Source organism: Pseudonaja textilis, chromosome 2 (genome assembly GCF_049901715.1).
Source record: "Pseudonaja textilis isolate UNSWEBS1 chromosome 2, rPseTex1.2, whole genome shotgun sequence".
NCBI lineage: Eukaryota > Metazoa > Chordata > Lepidosauria > Squamata > Elapidae > Pseudonaja > Pseudonaja textilis.
The window spans coordinates 14293123-14319718 of NC_141991.1; the positions used below are offsets into that span (position 1 = coordinate 14293123).

A 26596-nucleotide genomic window follows, 5' to 3' on the forward strand; every position below is an offset into this window, starting at 1 on the left:
GACGAGGCGGGACCCGACCGGCATATCCACCAATGGGAACCGTAAGGGTATAGCGGAAGCGCATCGGAAAAGAAACGCGCATGCGTGGGTCCAGTCATGCGGCAAACGAGAGCCTCGAGGAAGGCAGTTTAATATAAGGGGTTGTCAAACATTTGAACGCGCATGCGTAGGTCTGACCGGGGGTTAGGCGCTTCTCGTCATACGTTGAATTCTAGCACGACGGACGGGTCTTGCTTCGCTGTGCGCCAACGAATTCTGTGGGGAAACCAGGTAAGCCCTATCCCGGCCACGTGCGTTGGAGTATTTAAACGTGACGCACGCATGCGTACAAAAAGCGTTTTAAACGCAGATAAACAGCGCATGCGCATTTAGCTTCGTTCGCTGTGCTTCTGGGAATTGTAGTTTTTTGTTTTCACGTTTTTTTTTTCCTATGGGGTTGAGTAGGTCATCTTAAAAAGACCATCTTTTAAAAAATCGAGCCGTTCAAAAAGTATACGTTCTGCTAGTGGTTATTCTGAGCTTTAGTAGTTTTAGTATTCTTATCTATAAAATTGAATTAATTGGCATTATTTTTAAATTTCAATCCATTTAGTACTGTAACCAAACCTGTGTTTCACAGCAAATGAGCTTTCTAGGAATAAAAATGTAAATGTTATACACCTACCAGTTCCCCCTTTCCTACTTTTGTACTGTTGCAAAATCTAATTGTATGGATAATTAGACCTTGATCTATTAAAGGATGGGTAAAACCTTTGTGGATATTCTCAGTCATCCAGGTCATAGTTGCCTCAAAGGTGCTTTTTCAAAAGGCAACTAGACCTTTTTTTTTTTCCCCTGAGAAAGAAGTTTCGCTTTTTGATCTTTTTTATTCCCTCACTCCACCTTGGATTACATAAAATAATGGAAGGCATAAAATGAATCTATCTGCCATCACATGCACAAGCATTCAAAAATGCAACATAAATGTGCAGCCTTTAATTAAGATTCCAGTCAATTTAATATTGCTGTTCCTTAAAATAGTTCATCCAAGGAGATTCTTTCACGTTTCCTCATAAATCTGAAAAAACCATGATATGGCTGGTTTGCGGGTCACTTCAAACCACAGATTCCTTCCAGGCATTGTACTCTTTAAAAAGTCTAAAAAAAGATTTTTGCTCAGTTCTAAAATTATCAGACTTTGTGAAGCTTAAAGCTTGATTGTTTTTGTAATATTCTTAGCGTTCAGTGTCTGGCTAATAGCAGAACCTTCATGGGTTTTTAAAATTGTTCAAAGCAAATTAGAAACGTTATGTATGCAGAAAATCAGCAGCTGCAGAATACAGGAATCCATCTGTCTCAATAGGTGTTAGGTATTTTCCTTCCATCTTTTTTTGCTACCCTTTTCCTAGCTACGATACTGTACAGTATTTGTCCTGTATTTATGTAACAAGCTTCTTTGGTTGGGGACTATTTTATTCTAGGTACATTGGTTTTTTTAAAAAAATGTTGTATAGTGGGTGAGCATGTATCACCTAACAGGAAAGATAGTTTCTCAGTTTGTTGCAGCCATATTTATATATTCCTTTTATCAGGTGCTGATTACTATATATTACTAAGCGCTTCCCACAACAATGAGAAAAAGCATAATTAAAACACTAAAGCTCTGGAAAATATTTTAAAAATAACAGTAAAAAGTTATGACAAAAAGGCAACAAACCCTTGTTGCACTAAATAGAGGAATGTATGTTCATAGGTATGTATGAATATGTAAAAATAACAATATGCTATTAATAACAGATTATTAAATAACACAAGTAACAAAAAATGAATGTATGCTTCATGAAGATTCACTGTAACAATATCAAGCAGGACTTAAAACAAATATGAATATGAAAGTGTTAACAAATTCTAGTAATGTCAAGTCTGCCAGTGTTTTTCATCAAACCTGCTCAAGTTCTATTAAATAACAAAGTAGATCCCTTAAACCTGTGATACTTTTATGCAAGACAGAACTTTATCTTCTGAGGGAGAGAAAATGTACAATACTATATTCCATTCCATTACCACAATTTGCCAAATGAAATCTCTGTACCTCCCAATCTCAGATTGCTCAGTATTACTGTCAAAAGGGAATCAATGTGAATTCTGTATTGCAAGATCACCCCCACTCATCAGCAGCCAAATCACCTTTTGTTAAACACTCACTCTTTCTTTTAAAATGCGTGAAACGCTTCTTTATTTAAGTTTATTTGTCATAATGGAACAACTGAAAGGAGGACAGAGTAAGAGATTCCTCAGGTCTGTTCTCTCCCTGCATCCGCAGGATTTTGTCAAACAAACCGTCATTTTCCGCTTTGCTGTCCTTTTTATTTTATTTCATGAAGACTTTGGTTCGTGAGCCCCATCTTTGGAAGCAGCCGCATGAGGATATTTTTCACTGGCTGAGTAAGGAACGGATGGAGACCCTTCTGGCTTTTGGGGGATGCCTACAAGAAAAGACATCAATGAGATACATCAGGGCCATCCAGCTCCTAGCATAGCCTTTTCTTTTCTTTTTCTTTCTTTTTCATAGCTCTTCTGCAACTCCCACTATTCCCAAACCTTTTCCCCTAAGGCAGCGGTTCTTAACCTGTGGGTCGCAACCCCTTTGGGGGGGGTCGAACGATCCTTTCACAGGGGTCGCCTAAGACCATCAGAAAACACATATTTTCGATGGTTTTAGGAACCGAGACACTGCTTTATCCGTCTCCAGGTGGGTCTGCCCACATGCAGATACGCCCACATACGAGTACCCAGCCTGATGACATCATCGCGCCAGCCCCATCACATAGACCCCATACAAATACAGGTGTATGTGACAGGATTGGCGTCATAATGTACTTATGCGGACCAGTCACACACATGTAGAGAGCAGCTACTCTGTTAAAAGCAGTTACTGTGTTGAAAGCAGCAGTATTGGAGGTAAAACGACACTTCATGAATTATAATTACTGGGTAAATGTAAAATCATGTACTGTAAAATCATTAACTACTGCAAAATATATATATATATATATCTGTACCATGGGAACTTAATCTGGATGCTGAGCTGCCTTTTTATATTCAGCTGTGGTTGATGTGAATACTGCCCCCTTGTGATAATAACAGGTATGTAAAAAAACAACACAGAGAATGGTAAATCATAGGAAACTCTAACGAACTGTATTGACTGAACTATGCCATGTATCATCTTTTGTATTATTAAAGCTATTGTTATACATTATTTACATTAGCAAACCATCCCCCCATGGCAATGGATCATGTACAGTAGAACGTTAAGAAAAGAAAATATAGTGAGGATTTTTTACGGTATGTTTTCACCTCAATAATTACAGCAGGAATTGAAAAACCGCAATGTGTTATTTGTTGTGAAGTTCTATCAGCCGAATCTATGAAGCCAAGCAAACTTTTATAGTTGGGGGTCACCACAACACAAGGAACTGTATTTAAAGGGTCGCGCCATTCGGAAGGTGCCCTGAGACGACTTTGGCCAACCGATTGAGGCTGGCCATTGGAAAGCGGGGTATCTCTGGCTTACCTGCTTGTCATGTTTTGTTCTTGGAAGCCAACATGCCCTCTGCCAAATCCCCACGGCGCAGGAGCGATGCTACTCTGCTAGCCGCATGGCGACAGGCTAAATTGGAAAGGGAAAAAGAAATCAGGAATAGCCTCCCAAGATCTGGGCTATCGGGACATCTCTGTGTATTTATTTGGGGGGGGGGAATCTGCTCTCTAGATGCTGTTTGGGTTAAACCTCCTGTTCCTTCCAGCCTTAGAGATTCATCTTCCCAGCTTTCTGCTTTCATCTGCCAGGTTCCCATGCTTTCCCCAGCCCCAGCCCCAAAGTGATGGCTTGCTTGCTTGCTTTTCCTTTCCGCAACCCTTTCACCTACCACCAATTATGCGTCACAGCATCTGTTTGAAGAAATGGGGAGCCGGTCAGCCTGGAGAGCTCCACTTTGTGCGGCAGAAATAGCTTTGTCAAAAGACGCAGGGAGCAAAGCAGACGCTTCGGATGGAGAAAAGCATTGTGGGAAATGTAGTTTTATCCCTGCCGGTTCAGATCTGAAGGTGCCACGCTTTGATTACTGTAGCCGCCCAGATTATTTATTAATTTATTGAAGGTGCCACGCTTTGATTACTGTAGCCGCCCAGATTATTTATTAATTTATTTTGATTTGTCAATTGCTTACAAGATAATAGGTATAAGTATATATATAGTTATGAATATATGAAATGGGTACATATAAGAAAAATAAAAAGAAACAATAGGACAGGGACGGTAGGCACGTTAGTGCGCTAAAATTTAGCACGGCCCCTACAGACCTCTTAGGAAAGGGGTGAGGTCAATATTGGACAGTCTTAAGGTTAAAAGTTTTTGGGGTTTGGGGAAGAAACCACAGAGTCTGGTAGAGTATTCCAGACATTGACCACTCTGGTGCTGAGGTTGTATTTCCTGCAATCAAGTTTGGTGCGGTTTACCTTGAGTTTGTATCTATTGTGTGCTCTTGTGTTGTTATGGTTGAAGCTGAAGTATTCATTGGCAGATTAGTGCTGGTATAATAATATATAATATAATATAATAATATATAATGCTATAATTGCAGATTAGTGCTGGTATAATAATATATAATATAATGCTATAATAATATATCGTGTGGGGGTGGGTGGGTGTAGTTTTTTTTTTTTAAAGGAGATTAAAAACTAACAACTAATATAAAGAAACCAAAGGAAAAGCCAAAGGTGCAAAACGAAAGAATGAAACCAGTTCTTCAAGTACAACAAATCTTGATCTCATATATAAGGTTTTAATTTTGCTCCTTCCTGGAATTCAATTTTAGTTTAAAATTGGGGAAAAAAATATGTGTTATTAATGCTCTGGCTTTCTCTTTCTAGAGATTTTCTCTCCAGATAATGTAGTTAGTGTATGTATTTATGCCATATTTCTCGATTTCTTCCCCCCCTCATCTGCAAGGGTTGATGAGGCTAACCATTATTATTAACAATAGTAGTAATTGTTTTCGTAGTATGTTTAGTTAATGTATTTATTCAATTATTTTAATTATTTTATATTTAATTTATATTATATATTATATTAAATTATTTTAATTTAATTTAAGTGAAAGTATTTATTATATTATTTTCATATAATGTTGGGATGATGAACAATCTGAAATTTCATGAAGGGTTCAGTGAGTTGTAATTTTGGCACCCCTCATCTACTCTTACTTTTCTTTGCCAGAAAGCATATATACTACATGGGGCAAATTAAGGCAACTAAGTGTCTTCTCCAATCTCTTTCAGAATCACACAAAATTTTAACAGTCATCTGAGGCTCCTCTCAAGCTAAAAGTGTTCTCTAAACCCGGATAGATAGCCATTTCCAGTTAGCATAGATTTTAATATGGAATTCCCAGTTAATCTTGGTTACATACTAATGAAGAATGCTTAACCCAAGGGAAATTATGGAGCATGGGTGAATGGGAGTAAAATCATCACAAAGCATTGTTGAAAGGCTGGAAAATGCCTTTCCTTTGAGGATTCGGTTTTCCTGCTGGGAGGGCTCCAGTGCAAGGACACAGACAACTACTTGGAAGCTGGTTTATTCTTCAGGAAGGCAAGAGATAGCAAGAAGTCTGCGTTCCTGGGGCTAGCCATCTTTGTATAATAAACTCCTGATTTTTATACCTTTTCTCCTTTTGTGTGTGAGTGCTTGTGTTTGTATTTCTTAATGTTTTAAATCCTATCAGGGGGTTGTCTTCATTTCCGCCAGAGGGTAAACTCTGTGGGGTGGTTTGATTGGATTATCAGTTTCATCCTAATGTTTTCTTATATTTGTTTGGTGGCAATCTCCTATCTGCTATGGAATTTATTTCTGTGTCTTTTGTCTATTTGTTTTGCTGATTTGGCATGACCTTTTGTTTGTAAGGGATTTCTTTTCTTGTTTCCCTAGCTTTCTTAATTACTTGGCTTTTGTCTAGGGGGCTTCTTCCAATACCTTTTATTAAATCTCTTTTCCTATGCAAGTTTGTTTTATGACTGGCCTTTGGGCTTTTCCTGCTTGGGTGTCACCACTGTCCTCATGAAGTTCCCTTTCCACAGCATCACAAATTGAAAGGACCGTGGAGGGCATCTGTTCCAAATATCATTCAGGGAAAGATCTGCTAAAACATTTTGAACAGATGTTTAAAATCATCCAGTGAATGTAACTGTACCAATTCAGGGGGCAACCTACTGTATTCTATTCTATTGATATAGGTTTACTGTCAAGAAATTCTTCCTCATATCCAACCTGAATCTGCTTCCCTGCAGTTCCAAAACATTATTCTACTCCTGCCCCCTGTGGCCAGAAAAAAAGCAATTTTAATCCCTACTTTATATAACAACTCCAAATATCTGAAAACTGCTTTGTCACACAATCTTCAATGCAGAGCCTATTTATGTCTGTGAACTGCACTTCTGTTCTTGTTAATACATCCCCAAATAGCTTTTACCTTTTTGCAACTGCACGACACTGTTGGTGCATGTTCAACTTGCGATGTACTAGAACATCCAGATCTTTTACGAACCATAATTGAGGAAACACAATGCCTTAATGTAAGATTGCATCTGATCCTAATTTTCTCACTAATTATTCTAGTGTTGTTTGATATTTGTACTTTAGCATAGAAACCATAACATATAGGACGAGAAGCTCTGGAGAAGCAGAGTGATTCACAATAAGAAAGGAAAGCCAACGGTAATCCGCATAGTTTTGACACTGTCCCTGTTTAACTCTGCAGTGAATCTTATTAGGGAACGATTGAAAGAGATGACCGTTGAAATCATATTGAGGTGGTAATGCTTCCAGTCTGAAATGTGCAGACATAATCACTTTATTGGCTGAAAGTAGAGAAGGCTTAGAGTTATAAAAAGAAAAAAGAGAAAAGTATTGAGGTCACATCATCCATTCTACTTAGTGAACTTCAACTTAATGATGGTCAAGAAGCAAGGAAGGCCATTTTCTTTTCAAGGTGCTCAAGAATAGATTAAAGCCTGCATGCTGGAGGAATACAAACCTTGGTTGTATGAACAGGAACATTGAATCAAAATCATGTGAAGTATGAATACCGTTTTATAAAGACTTAGTAAGGCCGCACCTAGAACACTGCATCTAGTTTTGGTCACCACATTACAAAAAAAGATGTTGAGACTCTGGAAAAAGTGCAAAGAAGAGCAACTAAGATGATTAAAGGCCTGGAGACTAAAACATATGAAGAATGGTTGCAGGAACTGGGTAGAGCCAGTCTAGAGAAAAGAAGGCCTAGGGGTGACATGATAGCAGTATTCCAGTATTTGAGTGGTTGCTGCAAAGAGGATGGGGCCAACTTATTTACCAATACACTTGCAGGCAGAACAAGAAACAATGGATGGAAACTGATCAAGGAGAGAAGCAATCTGAAACTAAGGAGAAACTTCCTAACAGTGAGGAAAATTAACCCGTGGAACAGCTTGCCTTCAGAAGTTGTGGGTGCTTCATCGCTGGAGGTTTTTAAGAAGAGACTGGACAGTCACTTGTCTGAAACGATATAGGGTCTCCTACTTGAGCAGGGGGCTGGACTAGAAGACCTCCAAGGTCCCTCCCAGCTCTATTCTGATTGAGTGATTGAATAAAAAGGTTAATTCTAGGGAGGGAGGAAATGGCAGATGCAGTTCTGTACTTAAACAATGAGTACCGATAGTCCTCGCCTTACAATCACAATCGGGACTAACATTTTCATTGCTAAGTTGAGGTGGTGGTTAAGTGAGTCACACCCTATTTTATGATCTTTTTTGCAAAGATTGTTAAGCAACTCACTGCAGTTGTTAAGCATTTGGTCATTAAACAAAAACTGGTTGCTCCCCATTGACTTTGATTGTTGAAACCTGGCTGGGAAGGTCAAAGTCACCCCTGGATTGCTGTAATAATTGTTGTTTGTAAATACATCCTGGTTGCCAAGTATTGGCAATATTGAATATTAATCACATGACCACAGAGACACTGCAACCATCTCAGTCTCTGGCTCCCAGCAGAACCTTGAAGGGCTCAGTGAAATACAATATTTTAAACAAAGTAAGTGTTATGTATGCCGAAGGTCAGCAACTACAGGATACAGGAATCCATTGTGTCTATATGTGAGACTTCAAGGTTTAAATCTTAGCTATCACTCTTCCATCTTTTTATGTAATGAAATCTTTGCTACCCTTTTCCCGGTTCCTGTAGCGGCCTTTCTTCTTATTTATGTAACAATTTTCTTTAGTAGGAGGCTGTATTTTATTATATATACATGAATTTTTAAAAAATCTGGTATAGTGGGTGAGCATGTATTGCCTAACAAGAAAAATATAAATAGTTTCTCATATTTATTCCAAAGGTGCTTTTTTTCAAGAGGCAACTGGTCTTTCTGTTTTTTGTTTGAAGATGTCTCGCTTCTCATCCAAGAAACTTCTTTGGTTTCTCATATTGTTTTAACCATATTAATCTATTCTATTTCCTTCTTTTCCTCAAGTGCTAAGGGGAGTGGGCAGACGACGGCGAGCTTTTTCTTACAGAGCCTAGCGAGGATTTTGGGGCAAGGCGTCAAAGAGGCCCGACCGCAAAAGCACCGAGGGTGTCTCTTTTTTTTTCTTGTCCTAGACAAAGAGAAGACGATTGTGAAGTAAGGGTTAAAAAAATAAAAAAAATTTAGTCTAATTCATTGTAAAAGCTTAACCTTTACAAAATTAGAAACTTAGCTTCGCCTCTTCACGCCCTTGTAAAACTGCTTTTAATGGATCTTTTCTTTTAATTTTTTTGCAGACCCAATACTTTTAATTGAGGAGGACGGGGTTGGTTCCATCATGCTCCACCAACACACCTTAAAAAAAATTGACAAAAAAAAATCTCATCACCCCCATTCCCCACTTTTTACCCTTTTAAAAATAAACCTTTTTTTACAGCCACCACCCCCCCCCCGCTGTCCTTTTTATTTTATTTCATCAGGAGTTTGGTTCCCGGGTTCTGACTTCGGACCTAACCGCATGAGGATATTTTTCGCTGACTGAGCGAGGAATGGATTCAGACCCTGCTGGCTTTTTTGAGATACCTACAAAAGAAAATAAACAACACAGCAGTGAGATACATGAGGGCCATCCAGCTCCTAACCTAGTTTTTTTCTTTCTTTCTTTTTCTTGAACCCTTTTCCCGAAGGAGACACTGACAACTGACTGAAGCTGGCTATTGGGAGAGAAGGTATCTGTGTCTCACCAGCTAGAGTTGTCCGGTTCTTGCAAGCCAGCATGGTCTCTTCCACATCCTCAGCGCGCAGGGACGATGCTATTTTCCTAGCCACATAACGGCAGGCTGAATTGGAAAGAGGGAGGAAAAAATCAGGAATGTCCTCCAAGATCTGGACTAACCGGAACATTACTGTGTAGTTAATTTGGGAGTTTGATTTCCAAATGCTGTTTAGGTTAAGCCCATTCCTTGCCAGCTTTCTCTTCTCACCTATCAGGGTCCCCTGCTCCTCCCACCCACCCACCCCAGAAAGCAAGTGCTGGCCCCCTTTTTTTCTTTTGAAACTCTTCACCTACCACCAATTACGAGTCACACCATCTTCTTGAATAGGCGGCGGTCAGCCTGAAAAGCTCTCTACTCTGCGTCAGAAATGGCTTTGTCAAAAGGAAAGGAGGAAGCAGATGTGGAGGACGGAGAGAAGCATTCTGGGAGATGTAGTTTTATTATCCCTGCAGCCTCAAGCCCAGAGTTGGCATACTTTGATTATTGTAGGCAGAAGCCCCACCCAGCCTAGTGCTTTAATTTGTTTTTAGCAGCATTATGCTAATTACATAATTTTTAAAAAAATTAAAAGGAGTCTAAAAACTAACCAGAATGAGTATAAAGGAAGGGTTCAAAAGAAAGAAAACAAAAACCATGATGCGAATAGAATAGAATAGAATAGAATAGAATAGAATTCTTTATTGGCCAAGTATGATTGGACACACAAGGAATTTGTCTTTGGTGCATATGCTCTCAGTGTACATAAAGGAAAAAAATACATTCATCAAGAATCATAAGATACAACACTTAGTAATAATCATAGGTAAACATAATCATACATAGGTTACTCATACGCAATCAAAAAATACTGGGAAAACAAAACAATATAAATTGTAAAGATACAAGCAACACGGTTATAGTCATAAGTGGGAAAAGGTAGGTAATAAGAAGGATCAGAAGAATAATAGTAATACAGTCTTACTAAGTAATTTGACAGTGTTGTGGGAGTTGTTTAGCAGAGTGATGGCATTCGGGAAAAAACTGTTCTTGGGTCTAGTTGTTCTGGTGTGCAGTGCTCTATAGCAGTGGCCCCCAACCTTTTTTGTACCACGGCCTGGTACTGGCATCACAAAATGATCTATGAACCGGTACCGGCATCAGCACGCACGACCAAGGCAAGGCGAGCTGAGCGACCAGCCAGCCAGCCGTCCCCTGCTTCTCCCCGCCACCTTCAACTCCTCCTTTGTACCTTTGTCGATGGGCTTTTCAGGCTCTTTTCTTAATCTCCTGAGTAACGCGAGACTCCGCCACCATCGGGACGGCTCTTCATTCGAAGCCACCCCCCGTCTTCGATGAAACTAAGGCGCGAGGATTCCTTCAGCACCCAAACGCCGCTTTCCAACCAACCGACAAGCTCACCCGGAAGCACTTTCTCAAGCGCTGTTGAAACAAGATGGCGGCGCCCAAGTACCGGTGACCTGGTACAAAATGATCCACGGATTGGTACTGGTCCGGGGCCCAGTGGTTGGGGACCACTGCTCTATAGTGTTGTTTTGAGGGAAGGAGTTGAAACAGTTTATGTCCAGGATGTGAAGGATCTGTAGATATTGTAGATATGTCTGTAGAAACAATGAAACCAGATCATTCTTCAAGTACAAGTCTTGACCTCATTGACAAGATTTTAATTTTGCTGCTTCCTGCAATTCATGCCATTGCATCCCAGTTTGAGACTGGAAAAAGTTTCCATGTTAGGAAAGTTCCGGGGTCATGTGATCACTTTTGAAACCTTCTGACAAGCAAAATCAACGGGGAAGCCAAATTCACTCAACAGCCATGTTGCTAACTTAACCCCTGCAGCAATTCACTAACAACAATGGCAAGAAAGATTGTAAGGTGGGGCAAAACTCCCTTGACATCTGCCTTGCTTAGCAATGGAAATTTCGGGGTCAATTCTGGTCGTATGTTGAGGACTGCCTCCATGCAATTACCTTGGTTTCCTGCTAAACGGAAACAGGGATGCTTAACTCAAGGGAAATTATGGGCCAAGGCTGAAGCGGGGTAAAATCGGCATCAGAAAGGGAAGGTCAGCTTGGAGGTCATCTGCTCCAAATACCGTTCGGTGCAAGTTTTGCTAAAGTATTTTGAACAGATGTTCAAATGTTCAAACAGATGTGAAGGTGACCATACCAGTTCAAGAGGCAACCTACTACAGTATTTCTCAACCTTGGCTGCTTTCAGATGCCTGGACTTCAACTCCCAGAATTCCCTGGCCAGCAATTGTTGGCTGGGTAATTCTGGGAGTTGAAGTCCACCCAGACATGGAATAATAGATGGAAACTGAACAAGGAGAGATTTAACCAGGAAATAAGGAGAAACTTTCTGACAGGGAGAACAATCAACCAATGGAACAGCTTTGCCCTCGGAAGTTGTGGGAGCACCATCACTTGAGGCTTTCCAGAAGAGATTGGACTGCCACCTGTCAGAAATGGTGTAGGGTCTCCCGCTTGGGCCGGGGGGTTGGACTAGATGACCTACAAGGTCCCTTCCAACTCTGATTATCTGTTATCTGAAAACTGCTAATGTTGAGGAACACCGATCTACTATATTCCATTGGTTGACAGGTCTTAAATCAGGAAAATCATCTTCATATCCAACCTGAATCTGCTTCCCTGCAGTCCCAACCTATGTTCTATTCCTGCCCTCTGTGGGCAGAGAAAACAAATTGAGTCCCTTCTTTATATGACAAGAACTCTTCAAATATCTCAAGACTGTTTTGCCACAGCATTCCATGCAAAGCCTATTTATTTCTGTGAACTGCACTTCTGTTCCTCTGGTAATACATCCCAAAATAGCTTTTACCTTTTTGCAACTGCATTACACTGTTGGTTTAGGTTCAACCTGTGATCTGCTAGGACATCCAGATCTTTTACCAACCACAGCTGAAGAATCATAATGCTTTATTTAACATAAAGTTGCATCTTATTGGTAGTCTCTTGCTAATTATTCTAAGCTTTGATTGATATTTATACCCTAACATGGTAACCAGAGCACATAGGACAAAAAGCTCCTAGAGAAACTGTTCTGGACCATACAACCATTAGCCTTTTTTTTAAAGCAGACAGATAACTCCACAAAGCATCCATACAAAGTCTTTTCATTGGTTCATCGGGCACCTCAAGATAACTCACGGTTACGTCGAGATTCATCTCAATGTCCAACTCTTTGCATAGCTGACTTTCTGGTGTAAAAGGATAGTTCTCCGTTCATTCTGATAATGGTGGAGCAAGAGGGTGAAGCAGCAGCATGATGCTGGGCTCAGGCGAGAGTGACCCACCAACCCACCAAGGGTCAATTCAGTGACCAATCAGGATTACAGATGTGGCCACATGACATAGACTACATTTCCCAGGATACCTTAACTACATTGATGCATGATGCATTCCCTTAAGGGGACAGCTCCCAATTCTTAACTATACCAATTCCCCATTAACTATATACTGTCTGGACAGCACAGAAACAGTATGGACTCACAATAAGAAAGGAAACAAGGGAGAAAGCCACATCCTTTCCACATTGTATGATAGATTTAAGAATAACAGAATTGGAAGGGGTCTTGGAGGTCTTCTAGTCTAGGGTCTCCAACCTTAGCAACACTAAGATTTGTGGACTTCAATTCCCAGAATTCCTCAGTCAGCTTTGCACTCACAAACAAAAAAATCACACCACAAGCCAAGTAAACACCTGGGCAAAACAGACCCCCCCCCGATACTTCCAGCTCAAACACACCCCAACCAGGTACCCAGATGAAACCTAGCTTTCTAATAAATGATAGCCATCCATTTACTCGGAGCCAAGCTGCACTAAAAGCCTCCAATACAGGAACACAATGTTGTCAGCCAATCAAGACAAAAAAAGCCACAAAACAGACAGAAGATATTAGAAACACCAATCAAGCAGAACACAGCAAACGCCAAGACCAATAAACACAGACCAAGACTCCCAACCAATCAGGATTAAAAAAAAAACCATTCTAGCACAGCAGTAGGCTAGCTCCAAATTTAAAACTGAAACAACTGTAAAAGTCTGGCTCACAGATGAACACAATACAGAAGCCTGATGATGGCAGATGAGATTCTGCTGAAATGTTGCTACAACTTTAAAAGCACAACTATAATGACATGGGAAAATACCCGAACAAAGCTGAATACCATACATACATACATACATACATACATACATACATTGTTGTAACTTCAAACAGTCGCTAAATAAAGTCATAGATGTCAAACTCGATTTCATTGAGGGCCACATCAAGGATGTGTTTGACCTGGGGGGGAGCAGGGGGCATGGCCAGCTCAATGTCACTCATGTCGGGAGCACCTGTGGTGGCCAAGGGTTCTGCCAATGAAAATGGGCTCCTGAGCTCTGTTTTCGGCTGCGATGGCCCCCTGGAACCCTCTGTGAAAACGGAGCTTGGGAGGGCCATTTTTGCTGGCAGAGGCATCGCAGGCCGGTCCTTCACTGTTTCCAGGGCGGCCTGCTACCGGTTTGCCCAGGTTCAGGAAAACCCATTGCTAACATTATGGCTGGTTCGGCGAACTGCCAAATACCACCCCTGGCTGGCCCCTCCCACCCCACCCCACCCCTCCCAGGAGTTTCCACACGGCCTGTTTTGGATGTGAGGTAAGTGCAGGGCCCGCATGGAGGCTTGGGGAGGGGGAAAAACAGGCCTTCCGGAAGCCTAGGGAAGGCCATTTTCACCCTCCTAGAGGCTTGAGGAAAGCCTCTAGAGCAGTGGTGGCTATCCTTTTTCAGCTCCCTTGATGATAATTGTGCGCCCTCTCATGCGCTCATGCTCGCATGCCAGCACCCAGAAGGCAGTGCATGCTGGCCCTCCCCACACCCCCTGCGCATGCGCACATGATTCCCCTGCTGCATGCCATGCACATGTGCATGCGAGCACCCCCTGCGTGCCCTGCGCATCTTTGCACATGCACATGATCCCCCTGCATGCCGCGCATCTCCGTACATGCCTGCGTGACACCCCCCCGCATGCTGCACCTATCTGTACATGCACACGCATCTCCTGTGCCCCCTGCCCCTCCGCGCATACACACCAGATACCCGACAATCAGCTGTCAGGCGGCAGCACACGCGCATGTGCAGTGGGGCTCTTCCAGGCGAGCTCTCGCATGCCGGCAGAAGTGGCTCTGCGTGTCACTTCAGCATGCGTGCCATAGGTTCGCCAACATGGTTCTAGAGCCTGAGGAAGGCGAAAACGCCCCGCCGTGGTGCAGGATGCTGACTAGGCCACGCCCACCATGGCCACACCCATCCAGCAACCAAGCAGAGAACCTGTTGCTGAAATTTTTGAAGCCCACCCCTGGCCGGATCTAAGTACCCCCTGGGCCAGATCTGGCCCGTGAGTCTTGAGTTTGACACCCCTGTTATAAGTCAAGGGCTATCAGTGTATTCTAACCTTTTCTCCAATTGTACCTACGAAGACCATTGGCAACTGTATCCTTGGGCTGTCAAATTTTTCTTGGTTTTATTTGACAGTTGCCTTGACAAAATTATAATACATAAGTATTCTAAGCATCTAAATAAAATTCATAATAAGCTGATATCTGAGAGAAGACAAAAGCAGCATTCAGTCTGAGATAGTTTCGAATAGCTGTCAGCTGAGTCCTGGGAAAGGTTTGTTCTGAAAGATGGCATGAAATTATTTAATTTTATATTCAGGCAGATACGACACATCTAACAAACAAAAATAAGATATGTAATAGAGAATATAGTGTAATTAGGAAAAGGCTGTCCCATCCCCATGAAAAATGAAGATCAGTTAACTGATCTAACCAGTTTGGGTTATGCAATATATTTACTTGAATCCATATATATATAAAACCGAAATGCCACTCACGCATCATCACAAAATCTCCAGAACCATAAAGCCCACAAACTTGAAATTTGGCACAGTTGGTTTCTAGGTGCTCACTAAGAAAGGATTTTTCAAAATGACAGTCAGAGCATTCATATTTCGTATATTATTATTAACACGCTCTGATGCTAAGGAGTTCTACTCCCCCTCCCCACCTTCAAAACACAAGCAGAGGAGAGGAGTTTCAGGTTTAGTTTCACAGCACCAAGCAGCTTTAGTACAGAACAGTCGAGCTAAGCCACGCCCAGGGTCCTTGCTCCTCACACAGCAAATACTATTTCAGTTTCCAAACAGCCCTTAACTCTCTCACACACTGACAAGATGCTGGCCAGATGAATACCGATGGATGCTGGTAGGCAAAGGCAAGATTTTTTTCTCCTTATTTTCTTCCCCCAAAACTAAGCCCCATCACAGTTTCATAGCGAAGCACGGGTACCCAGCTAGTATATTTATCAACGTGTGTGTATGCATACCTGCTGTATGTTCGCAAATGTTCACAGAGAGAGAGACAGAGAGATATATGATAGTAGGAATCCATTATTTATTCCTGGATAAAATAAAGATCGTTGTCATAAAGACAATGATCAGGAATCTGAAATTCATATACTTTGTGGGTATGATGTGAGTAGATGAAGGACCAGAAATATTGCTGTTCTTGTCAAAGTTGGGGAGAGAAAAAAGGATAGAGGAAAAGAGATGGCTGGAATGCCCTTGAAAGAGTGACACTGAAGATGGGTTGAAATGGTGAAGAAACTCCTTGTTCAGACCATATATCTGTCCCAATCCCTAACATCTTACTTATCAACCAACCAACTACTTAAGCTCTGTTATCTTCATCAGACCTTTCTCCTGGATAACAATGCCTCCAAATTTAAACAAATCACAAAACGATGGGAATCTCAAGGACTTTTTGAACTCATCTATCAAATCCATGGCCTCTTAAAAGTCATTGTTAAATCTCAGTTGCTGGACCTCTTGGTCAGAAACTCCCTAATGAGTTTTCAAGATTAAGAGAAGACCATAAATCAAGGGTCTTCAAACTTGACAGCTTTAAGACTTTTGGACTTCAACTCCCAGAATTCCTGAGCTAACATGACTGGAGGAGGAATTCTGGGAGTTGAAGTCCACAAGTCTTAAAGCTGCCAAGTTTGAAGACCCCTGCCATAAATGATGAAGGGATCTTCAAAATGAGGGAGGAGAGGGAAGGATCAGAAAGGGTTTCCCTACTTTTCCAGGTTTTTATTCCCGCCTGCCTCTAACCTGTCTTCTTTTGAGGAACAGTCTCCACATACAATAGTTGCTAGGATACAGGTGGTTGCTGAGGAAATGACGTTTCAGGGAGAAAGAAGGGAGGAAGGTGGAGTGAAATTAGAGAACGTAAGGGAGCCAGAAGCTAAATTGCACCCCCATGTCTTGCCACGGCGGTCTTCTCCACCCTGCGCTGAGAGTGGGGACAGAGGAAGAAGCCTAAAAGAAAGGAGGTGTGACGGTAAATCTTAGTGGTGGACGGATGGTGGGATTTAGGGTTGGTCAGACTTTCACACATTCAGTACTATGGGTGTAGGAGTGACCTGTTGGAAAAGCACGTGCAAGGCAAGCGAATAGATAGAGGATGAATGGGGACTGTCTTTTACTGGGTGTGTAAAATGTCTGTGTGTATGATAGAGAAGATAAGCTAAAAACTAGCTACTAAATACCAATATTATGAAGCCATTGGTGTTGAAGGAGGATCTTTTGGGAAGGTTTTTTGGTTGCCTGGGAGAAACTGCAGCAAATGTTAACAGATCCCACAGAAACAAATCCTTGAATAAAATGGAGAAGACAAGTAGGGAACTCCATAAAAACTATATTTCTTTATCATTGCTAGGGTATTTTTTTTTCCTTTTTATAATCTATTTGGAGGCTTAGTCATCTTTGTTTTTCTTCACAACAATTGTTATGATTTAAGCTGCTGTTATTCCTGTTTTACAGGCATGGACCAAATGACAAGCATTGTTTCCTAGATTTGAGATCATACAGCGAAACTTGATGGGGTTTGTGGTGGTGGTGGGGAAGCAACTGGGTTTGCATCCACCCTTCTAGCCAACAAATTACTTTGGTTTGATTCTCACAGTACACAGATTTATAATGTTGTTTGGTTCTGGTATAATGTTGTGTAAATGCAACTTGGGCAATCCATGAACCATGTTTTTTGGCTTCGTATGTTTTACAACTCCCGTTGGTTTATTCCACAAACCATGGTTTAGTTAGTTTGATACAAAGGACTGAGTCACAGAAGGATTACGGCTGTTGCAGGGAATACAATATCTGTCAACTTCTATATGTTAATTCCTGACAGTGTGAACAATTAATCAGTGAGACAATTTGCCTCCCAAAATGGTGTAGGATCTCCTGCTTGAGCAGGGAGTTGGACTAGAAGACCTCCAAGGTCCCTTCCAGCTTATTCTGTATTCTAAGATGTATTCTGTATTCTTTAGAGCAGGGGTCTCAAACTCAGTTTACCTGGGGGCCGCTGGAGGCAGAGTCTGGGTGAGGCTGGGCCTAATAAGGGATATTATACTTTCATATCACGGTGGGAGCCACAGGATATAATCCTGCGGGCCGCAAGAATGAGACCTCTGCTTTAGAGAGAACTAACTTAGAACTAAGGAGAAATTTCCTGACAGAACAATTAATCAGTGGAACAACTTGCCTCCAGAAATTGTGGATGCTCCAACACTGGAGGTTTTTAGAAGAGACTGGCCAGCCCTTTGACTGAAATGGTAAATTGTGCGTGCGCTTGCACACTTGCACTTGCGTGCCAGCACTCAGAAGGCAATGCGCCCCCCACGCTCCCTACCCACCCACCCCTGCTACCCCCTTACCTGCACTGCGCCTCACAGCTGATTTTCAGCCGGTTTGAAGCCTTTTTCAGCCTCCCGAAGACTTCAGGAAGCCTTCTGCAGGCTTTGCAGGCCGAAAACTAGCCCCTGTTTTTTTCAGAAAAACAGGAAGTGATGACATGGGGCTAGTTTTCGGCCTGCAAAGCCTGTAGAAGCCTGCAGAAGCCTTCCTCAAGCCTTAGGGAGGCCGAAAAAGGCCTCAAACCAGCCAAAAAACAGCTGTGAGGCACACGCATGCCCAATGAAGTAAGTTTGCCTGCAGCTCATGTGCCGGCACAAATGGCTCTGCATGCCACCTGTGGCACACATGCCGTAGGTTTGCCATCACAGCTATAGGGTCTCCTGCTTGAGGAGAGCGGGTTGGACTAAAAGACCTCCAAGGTCCCTTCCACCTTTGTTATTCTTTCCAAGGTCTTCTTAGCAATTCAACATTAGAATAACTCCTATTCTCTCTCTTGATGGGATCCAGGACTTTCTCATCACTCGACGTGGAACCTCAGGGTGGAGGAGAAAGGGATGGCAAGCTCAGAGAAAGCTTTTCTGAAGAGCCAGACTGCTGGAGAACGGGAAACAGGCAAGAAGCCGGACCGGAGAACCCCCATCTGTGACAAAAACATCCAAGACGCTTCCCTTGGGGATGAAAAGAAGGATCTTGGAGACAAGGTAAAAGAGAACCAACCGCTTCCCATCCAGTCCCAGACAGGTGTATGCTGGCCTTGTCCAGAGGGCACCTTTGTCAAGCTGATCCTCAAGGCCGGGACAGGTTTAGATAAACCGAAGGAAGGGTCCTTCTGCCAAGTCTTCATCGAGGCCAGTCATGAAGGGCCCTTGAGCTACCCGTCCTCCAGGTGGGCCGAAGTGGAGCTGGGCGGGGGCGACGCTGAATGGGACGGTGTGGTGGACCGTGGTTTGGAAACCATGCTGGCAGGGGAGCGGGCTGAGCTGAGGTTGTCAGAGGGCGGCACCATCACTGTCCAGTTGGCGAGCTTCACGGAGGCCAAAGACTCCTGGGAGATGAGCGCAAGCGAGAAGTGGGACTTGGTCCTCAGCAATAAAGAGCGCGGCAGTGAGCTTTACAGGGCGGGAGCCATTGCCACGGCTGCCAGGCGCTACGCTCGGGCCTTACGCTTGCTCGTGGTGGCTGCTCCTCCCCCGGATTATGACCAGATCAAGGCCGAGCTTCACACCAACTTGGCTGCCTGTCAGCTACGGTTGCACCAGCCGGCCAACGCCGCTCAAAACTGCTCCAAGACTCTTGTGCTCCAGCCGGCCAACCCCAAGGCTTTGTTTCGACGCGGCTTGGCCTACGATGCAATGAACGACTTGGAGGGGGCAGCGCAAGACCTCAAAGGAGTTTTGCAAGTAGAGCCAGGAAACCGAGCAGCTCGCCGGGAATTAGACAGGGTTACCGAGAGGATCCGGGCCCGGGATGCTAGACTGGCTCAAGCCATGCAGAAAATGTTTGCTTGAATAAAACCATTTTGACCATGTCAACATCAAGGGGGGGCGGGTTGCATTTTCATTGTGATTAGGTGAGCAACAGGAAAGAGGAGCTGGTGCTTGACACCATGAGCCGTGAGGGTACAGTGGTTGGAAATGCAATATTGCAGGCTAACTCTGCCGACTGCCAGGAGTTCGATCCTGGCCTGCTCAAGGTGGACGCAGCTTTCCATCCTTCTGAGGTCGGTAAAATGAGGACCCAGATTGTTTGGGGCAATATGCCTGACTCTGTAAATCCATCAGAGAGGGCTGTAAAGCACTACAAAGTGGTATATAAGTCTAAGTGCTGTTGCTATGAAGTTTAATGGCTGGGCAGGATGATACTTTGGTGCTTTTGCCCCAAATCGAACACGGTTTGCTTTTATCACTCTGATTTCCTTACCTACAGAAAAAATAAGACTGGATACAGGTAGTCCTTGACTTATGACCACAACGGAGCCCAATATTTATGTCGCTAAGTGAAACATAAGTTTTACCCCACTTTACGACATTTGTTGCCAAGTGAATCATTGCAGTTCTTACTAACACAGTTGTTAAGCGAATCTGCCTTCTCTATTGATTTTGGCCGCAAAAGCTGATCACTTGACCCCAGGATAGTGCATCTGTCATAAACGTGAAGCAGTTGCCGAGCACCTGAATTTTGATCAGGTGACCATGGGGATGCCCGCAACGGTCGTAAGTGTGAAAAATGGTCATCTCTTTTTTTCAGTGGTGTTATAACTTTGGACGGTCACTAAATGAAATGTTACAAGTTGAAAGCTACCTGTATGTCACAGGATATCACACACACAGGCTTGCTACATCAGTATGAAAATTGGCCCTTTTGGCGTTCCAGTTCCTCTCATTTTATTTATTTATTTATTTTTAAATTTATCAACTTTATTGAATACAAAAAATTAAAATATACAAATATACCGACTCAAACAACAAAGATTCATACAGACAAATGTTACCATAATCTCTGGTAAAACTAATTAAACTTTCCTTTAATACATTTGGCAGCGAGTTAAATATTTCATAATGTTCTGTTGTTAATATTTGTTGTTGGATTATACTTATTTATTTTTACCAATGAATTCCTTCTATTGATCGTTTAAAGTATGAGAAAGTCTAAGACTGACATTAACGATTCCTGTTTGTTATTGTATCAAAATCTGTTTCATAAGTTTATTTTTCCCCCTTGATTCCTCTTTTCGTATTTTTTATGTTCTAGACAATCGTACCACTTATTCCAGGTCAAGTAAAATTCCGCCTCCTCTTTTCTTTTTAATTTTAGTGTGAGTTTTTCCATTTCTGCACATCCACAAATTTTTTGAATAATAAATTGTATTGGTGGTAAATTAGGTGATTTCCAAAATTGAGCCAGTGAGATACGTGCCGCTGTTAGAATATGGCTAATCAAATATTTTACTTTGGAGGGATAACCTTCCTTAAGGATACCCAGAAGATACAATCTAGGTTCCCACTCCAATCCACCCTGGACAATTTCTTCTACCCAAGTTTTGATTTTAATCCAAAAAATTTTGACCACTGGGCATATCCACCAGAGATGGAAGTAGGTACCATGGTTCCCTTTGCATTTCCAACAAGTTGCATTGGATGTTGGATATATTTTTGGTAATCTGGAGGGTGCTAGATGCCATCTATATATCATTTTATATAAGTCCTTTTTATATAGCACAGATTTAATTATTGTAAGATTTCTCCACCAGATTTCTTCCCAGTCTTCTAAGTCTATATTATGGCCGAAATTTCTTGCCCACACTATCATTGGTCCTTTCACAATTTCCTCTGCTAATTCATATTCCAATAGATAATTATATAATTTAGATATCATATTTTTGTCTGGGCCCAAAAGTATCTTATCAAATTTAGCACTCTTTGATTCTATTCCGAATTCTTTTAAATCTTTCTCATATCTTATTGCTATTTGGAAATAGGATCAATCATTATTTTTTGGGTCGATTTGAGCTTTCCTGCTTTGTCTAAAATTTGGTAATATTTGAGCTTTTTACTGATGTCCATTGTATTAGGGTGGAACATTGCCTCCATTGTTGACAACCATAACGGAACTTTAATATAATGATTTTTCCTAATATCAGACCAGGTTTTTATCAAAGATTTGCGTAGAGTATGTCTCTGGAAGTATGAGTGACTTTTACTACTCGGGTTCCACAAAAAGGCATGCCACCCTATTTGTAAGTCGTATCCTTCTAATGTTAGAATTCTTTTGTTATCCAATTTAATCCAATCCTTTATCCACGTTAATATTGCTGCTTTATAATAGGTCTCCCAGGCAAAGCTGCCTCTGCTTTTATTATTTTGTAAATAAATTTTCTTAATTCTTGATTTCTTGCCTGCCCATATGAATTTCATAGTAATTTTATCCAATGCTTTGAAAAATGATTTATCCAATAATATAGGAATCGTTTGGAATAAATAAAGCAGTTTGGGTAGAACATTCATTTTAATTGTGGCAATTCTGCCTAATAAAGAAATCTGCATTTTGCTCCATATCTCCAAATCTCTTTCTGCTGTGGTGGATCAAAGTCAAAAATCTCCCACCCTTCTTGCTATTATTATTATAGGTTTTTCCAGTTCTCTCTTTGCTCTTTTAAGGCTATCACATTCCCAGTGATCGCTTTAAATCCATATCATATTCCTTTTTGGCTGTTTCTAAGCAACCATCTCCTAAGAGACTGCAGAACTTGGGGATGGTAAGCCAGTGGAGGGGAAGGAGGTGGGAAAGAGTTGACCGGGGTGAGAGAAAGGATATCGAACCTTCCGCTTGTAAACACAATTACATCAGATGCCGGGGAATCAATCCAAAGTCTTTATTAACAGAGATTCTGTAACCATGTCACTTGCAAACAGAGATAAGAGTATAGAGTCCAACATCCAAAGAGGAGTGGGAGGAAAGGGGAATGAATGAGAAGTTCTTATGAGAACATGAGATTTGGCAGATTGGAGATGACAGGAGGCCTTAAAAATACAAAATAATGCAAACTTTTTTCCGTATTGAAGCCTCCCCAATGCCTGATCCCTGAAGTGCACCATTAAACCAGCCAACCAATTTTGGCCGATGGCAACTTAGAAATGATCAACTTATCGGCCAGAATGAGGCGTGGTGTCAAAGTCTCAATTGTCTCATGTCCATTGGTTAAATTAAGGGAGCTCTTTCTGTAAATTGTTCTCCCCTGTTTGTATCAAACTATTTGCATGTAATAAACCAGCACCTCAAAAGGAACAGTATTGGTCTTGTCGTCTATGCTAATTTACTACCTGCGGGGGTCATTCATAGGAAAAGAAAGTATTCAAAAATATCCTACATTCACTTCCAGACAGAAATAAGGTCAGATTCTGCCACCATTTCTAATGGCGTCATATAGAACGTCTCCAAGAATCAATTTGCATGTCCCAAAAGTGGTGGATTACAGACCATTGTTTGATTACAGACCGTAGATGTGGGTTGCAATTTTGAGTATTTTTTTCCCCAAATCTTCCCTGAAAAATTAGTTGGTAGCAATAGCCGGAAGAGCTCATTCCTTCTCTTGGCTTACTACAGGGAATCCTCACGTTATGACCGTAATAGACCCTACTCATCATGGCCATAAAGCAGATCAGTCACCCGACCAACCCAATTTTATGAACTTTTTTTTTGGTAAGCCATAAGTTGAGGACTATCTGTATTAGGCTGTTCTGTGGATCACTTTTTTTTTTTTTTAAAGTAAGCCTGAGGTAGGTTAGGGTAATAGATGATCAGACAAGTAAATGTGGCAAGCCAAATAAGGCTCTAAATTTTGTCTGAATCCAGTTGTCTAATGTGCTACCTTAGTGCGACTTGATGGTTAAGATTTAAAGCCGGGGAACAAAAAATATATTATTCCCACTTCTTTTGATCTGTTAAGAGTGTAGTCCATCCTATTGTCTCACCACCATGTTCAGGCTAGACTTTACTCTTTTATTTAGTAATATGATGCTGTAATAGCATCTTCTCTGAAACCCTTCGCCGGATTTTCTTCTAGGTTGGACCTTACCTGGTCCTGGAATTGGACCCCTCCCCCATTGACGGACACTTGGATCTTTTTGTTCCATCGTTCCTCCTCCTGTTACTTTTCATCTCCTCACCCCTTCTGTCTTCTCAATTGGCTAGATCTTGCTATGTTTTCTGACACTATTATGCTGGCTGCTATCGAAGCATTGATACTATCCAGGAATTGCCTAGCAGTTCTTCTTACGCCCTTTGACCCAACTTGCTTTCTTTCATGGTTGGAAGTTTACTGTAATATGCCTTGCCTCATTGACCCTGGATATCAGCCAGTAGCCAAAGAGTTGGCTCATTGAGTAGAAGTCACCGAAAGGCAACAAAATTCTCTAAGCCCCTCTTGTTAAGAAGATATTAAGATAATGTCAAAACATGGATTGAAGAGCTTGGAGCCAGATGGGAAGAAATCAAACTTAAGTACAGAGGTTTTTTTTTTTTTAAAAAAATAATAACGTTCACAGTCTTCTCCAAGGAAGAAATGTTAGAATGGCGGTGCAAAATGAAAGGTATAAAAAGAACGATGCTTAAGCCCTGAAAAATAGAACTTAAAAAAATAACAACAACAGGCTGTGGATTATAGCTTGCATGCAACATCTCTAAACAGCGTATGAAAATATATGCCCTCCCTAATTACAGATGGTGGTTTGTTTCCCTTGGCTTGAAAGAAACAGTTTCCTTTCTCACCTCAGATAAAACGGGATAAAGACAGCCAATCGGGCTCTCCAAATACTGGGTGCCTCTAGCTATTGCAAAAAATGGAGGGAGGGAAGTAGCCGATGGAAAGAACGATGGGGGCACAAGAGACAGGGCTTTAACCAGGACTGCACTGGCGTCCCGGTCCACACAAGGGCAGCACTAGGCATGCAAACACAGCGGGAGGAAGATGGTTATTTCTTGGTCACAGAAGGCGAAGCCTACTCCTCAGGAAGGAAGGAAGCAAGCAACGTATTCTGGGAAAGGAACGGGCGGAGGACAAGCAATTTCGCTAGGAGCCTTAGCTTATGGAGCACGTCTGAATGGCGTCACCTGGAAGTCATTTTGCTGAGTCGGTACGGCTAGCAAGGCCAACAACAGCCAAGGACGATGGGAGTGGGCGGAGAAGGGTTGCCAAGCATTCCGAGTGTCGTCGGCAAGGGAGAAGACAGGGGAGAAGGAGGGGAGGTAGTTGCCAAGGACCATCCCCTGGGTGTGTGTGTGGTTGGGAGTGGCTATTGCCAGGGCGGTTGTGACCAGTTGCCAGGGTGCAGGAGTAGGCCGAAGAGAGGCGCTTAGTCGCTAGGGGTCCCAGTCGTTGTCATGATGCTGAGCGGCGATGATGATCACCACGGTAAGGATGGTGCACAGGACCATGGCGGCGATGCCCACCGCCAGGCTGATGAAGGAGAAGTTGCGGGCCTCCCGGGAGGCAATTTCGGCCGATACGATGTCGCCGCGGGCAACTGCAGTCCGCACCTGACGGGAGAGAACAAGGAGTATGGGTATAGGAGGAGAACACAGGCGCTGCAGCTGCAAAGCACGTGGAGCACATGGCACGATACATGCCTCCCCGTTAGCAGGCTCTTCGACAAAGGGGAAAAGCTGGAGTGTAAAGGATGAAAGAATCATTTACTAACTGCAGGGATGAGGGAGAAAATGGCTCTTCTATGCCTTCCTCTTACGCAGAAGTCTCCAAACCTGGCAACTTTGAGACTTGTGGACTTCAACTTCCAGAATTCTCCAGCCAGCTATGCTGGACCTCTTGGTCAAAAGCTCCCTAATGAGTTTTCAGGATCAAGAGAAGACCATAAATCAAGGGTCTTCAAACTTGGTAAGTTTAAGACTTGTGGACCGCAACTCCCAGAATTCCTGAGCTAACATGACTGGAAGAGGAATTCTGGGAGTTGAAGTCCACCAGTCTTGCCAAGTTTGGGGATCCCTGCTCTTAAGTGTCAACCCCCGCTCCTTACTTACAGAAATTAATTTGTTTTATTTTACTTATTATTTATTTTTATAAGTAACTCAAGGCAGCAAACACGCCCTATACTCCTTCCTCCTCCTATTTTCCCTACACAACAACAAACCTATGAGGTGGGTTGGGCTGAGAGAGGATGACCGGGCCCAAAGTCACCCAGCTGGCTTTCACGCCTAAATAACAGGACTAGAACTCACAATTTCCCGGTTCTAGTCCTGATGCCTTACCCCACTAGAGAGCAAACTGGTCTATTAATCTCAATTAGTCACATGAATGAATCTTCTACTCCGGAAATTCTTGCTGCCATTTTAGTTTCCCTTATGGAAGCTTGTGAGGGAAGAGGACAGTTTCCTGACTGTTTAGCTACTGGATATACGTTCCTCTTTTCTTCACTTTAGCAGCATACAGGTAGTCCTTGATTTATGACCCCAACCGAGCCCAAAATTTGTGTCACTAAGTGAGACAGTTATGAAGGGAGTTTTGTTCCCATTTTATGACCTTACTTGCCACAGTTGTTAAGTGAATCTTGCAGCTTGAGACTTTCAAGAAGAGATTGGACTGCCATTTGTCAGAAATGGTGTAGGGTCTCCTGCTTGGGCGGGGGGGTTGGACTAGATGACCTACAAAGTCCCTTCCGACTCTGATTATCTGTTATCTGTGAGGTGAATGCAACACTTCAAATGGAGGCGGGCACAATATGGCCTTCCCCTGTGAAAAAATGGTTGCCTGGCTCCTCAGAAACCTGGATTATTTTCAGAACAAAGTCGCTTGACTCCACAAAATGTGTACAGTACTGTACATGTGTGGGAGGTGAGGACTGCCAGCCAGGCGTGAACAGGGAGTGCATGCGGCATATGTTCAATCAATTTCCTTTTTCTGTGCAGTAGATTCTTGCCATTTCATGACGTTTCTGGATCTGGAAAGGGGGCTCCCTACTCCAGAAGGATTTCCTTCAACACTTTGGTACTTTAAAGGTGCTTGGCAA

At 42.4% G+C, this 26596-nt stretch overlaps 2 protein-coding genes and 2 long non-coding RNA genes across 6 annotated transcripts in view; 1 reads left to right on the forward strand and 3 right to left on the reverse strand.

The window, feature by feature from the left end:
- Window positions 1-65: 65 nt before the first annotated feature.
- Window positions 66-24095, forward strand: FKBPL (FKBP prolyl isomerase like). 3 transcript variants are annotated; one of them, XM_026720061.2, is made up of 2 exons: window positions 66-270; window positions 18585-24095. In XM_026720061.2, the coding sequence occupies exon 2, from the start codon at window positions 18632-18634 to the stop codon at window positions 19583-19585; it is 954 nt and encodes a 317-aa protein (XP_026575846.2). In that variant the 5' UTR covers window positions 66-270; window positions 18585-18631; the 3' UTR covers window positions 19586-24095. The 3 variants fall into 3 exon arrangements, with proteins under 3 accessions (XP_026575846.2, XP_026575845.2, XP_026575847.2); XM_026720060.2 differs by lacking the exon at window positions 66-270 and adding an exon at window positions 16242-16722; XM_026720062.2 differs by lacking the exon at window positions 66-270 and adding an exon at window positions 16605-16714.
- LOC148126752 (uncharacterized) lies at window positions 2187-4064 on the reverse strand. The gene is made up of 3 exons (XR_015742522.1): window positions 3912-4064; window positions 3557-3652; window positions 2187-2465 (listed from the first exon to the last, which is right to left on the reverse strand). It is a non-coding gene; the product is annotated as an uncharacterized LOC148126752 (long non-coding RNA).
- Window positions 9000-9723, reverse strand: LOC113449106 (uncharacterized). Its single transcript, XR_003375795.2, has 3 exons — window positions 9610-9723; window positions 9284-9379; window positions 9000-9122 (listed from the first exon to the last, which is right to left on the reverse strand). It is a non-coding gene; the product is annotated as an uncharacterized LOC113449106 (long non-coding RNA).
- Window positions 22434-26596, reverse strand: part of PRRT1 (proline rich transmembrane protein 1) — a 44079-nt gene continuing 39916 nt past the window's right edge. Inside the window, exon 4 of the mRNA XM_087928549.1 lies at window positions 22434-25112. Within this exon, the coding sequence (XP_087784675.1) occupies window positions 24936-25112 (177 nt within the window). The 3' untranslated portion in view covers window positions 22434-24935. The remainder of the gene's footprint in view (window positions 25113-26596) is intronic.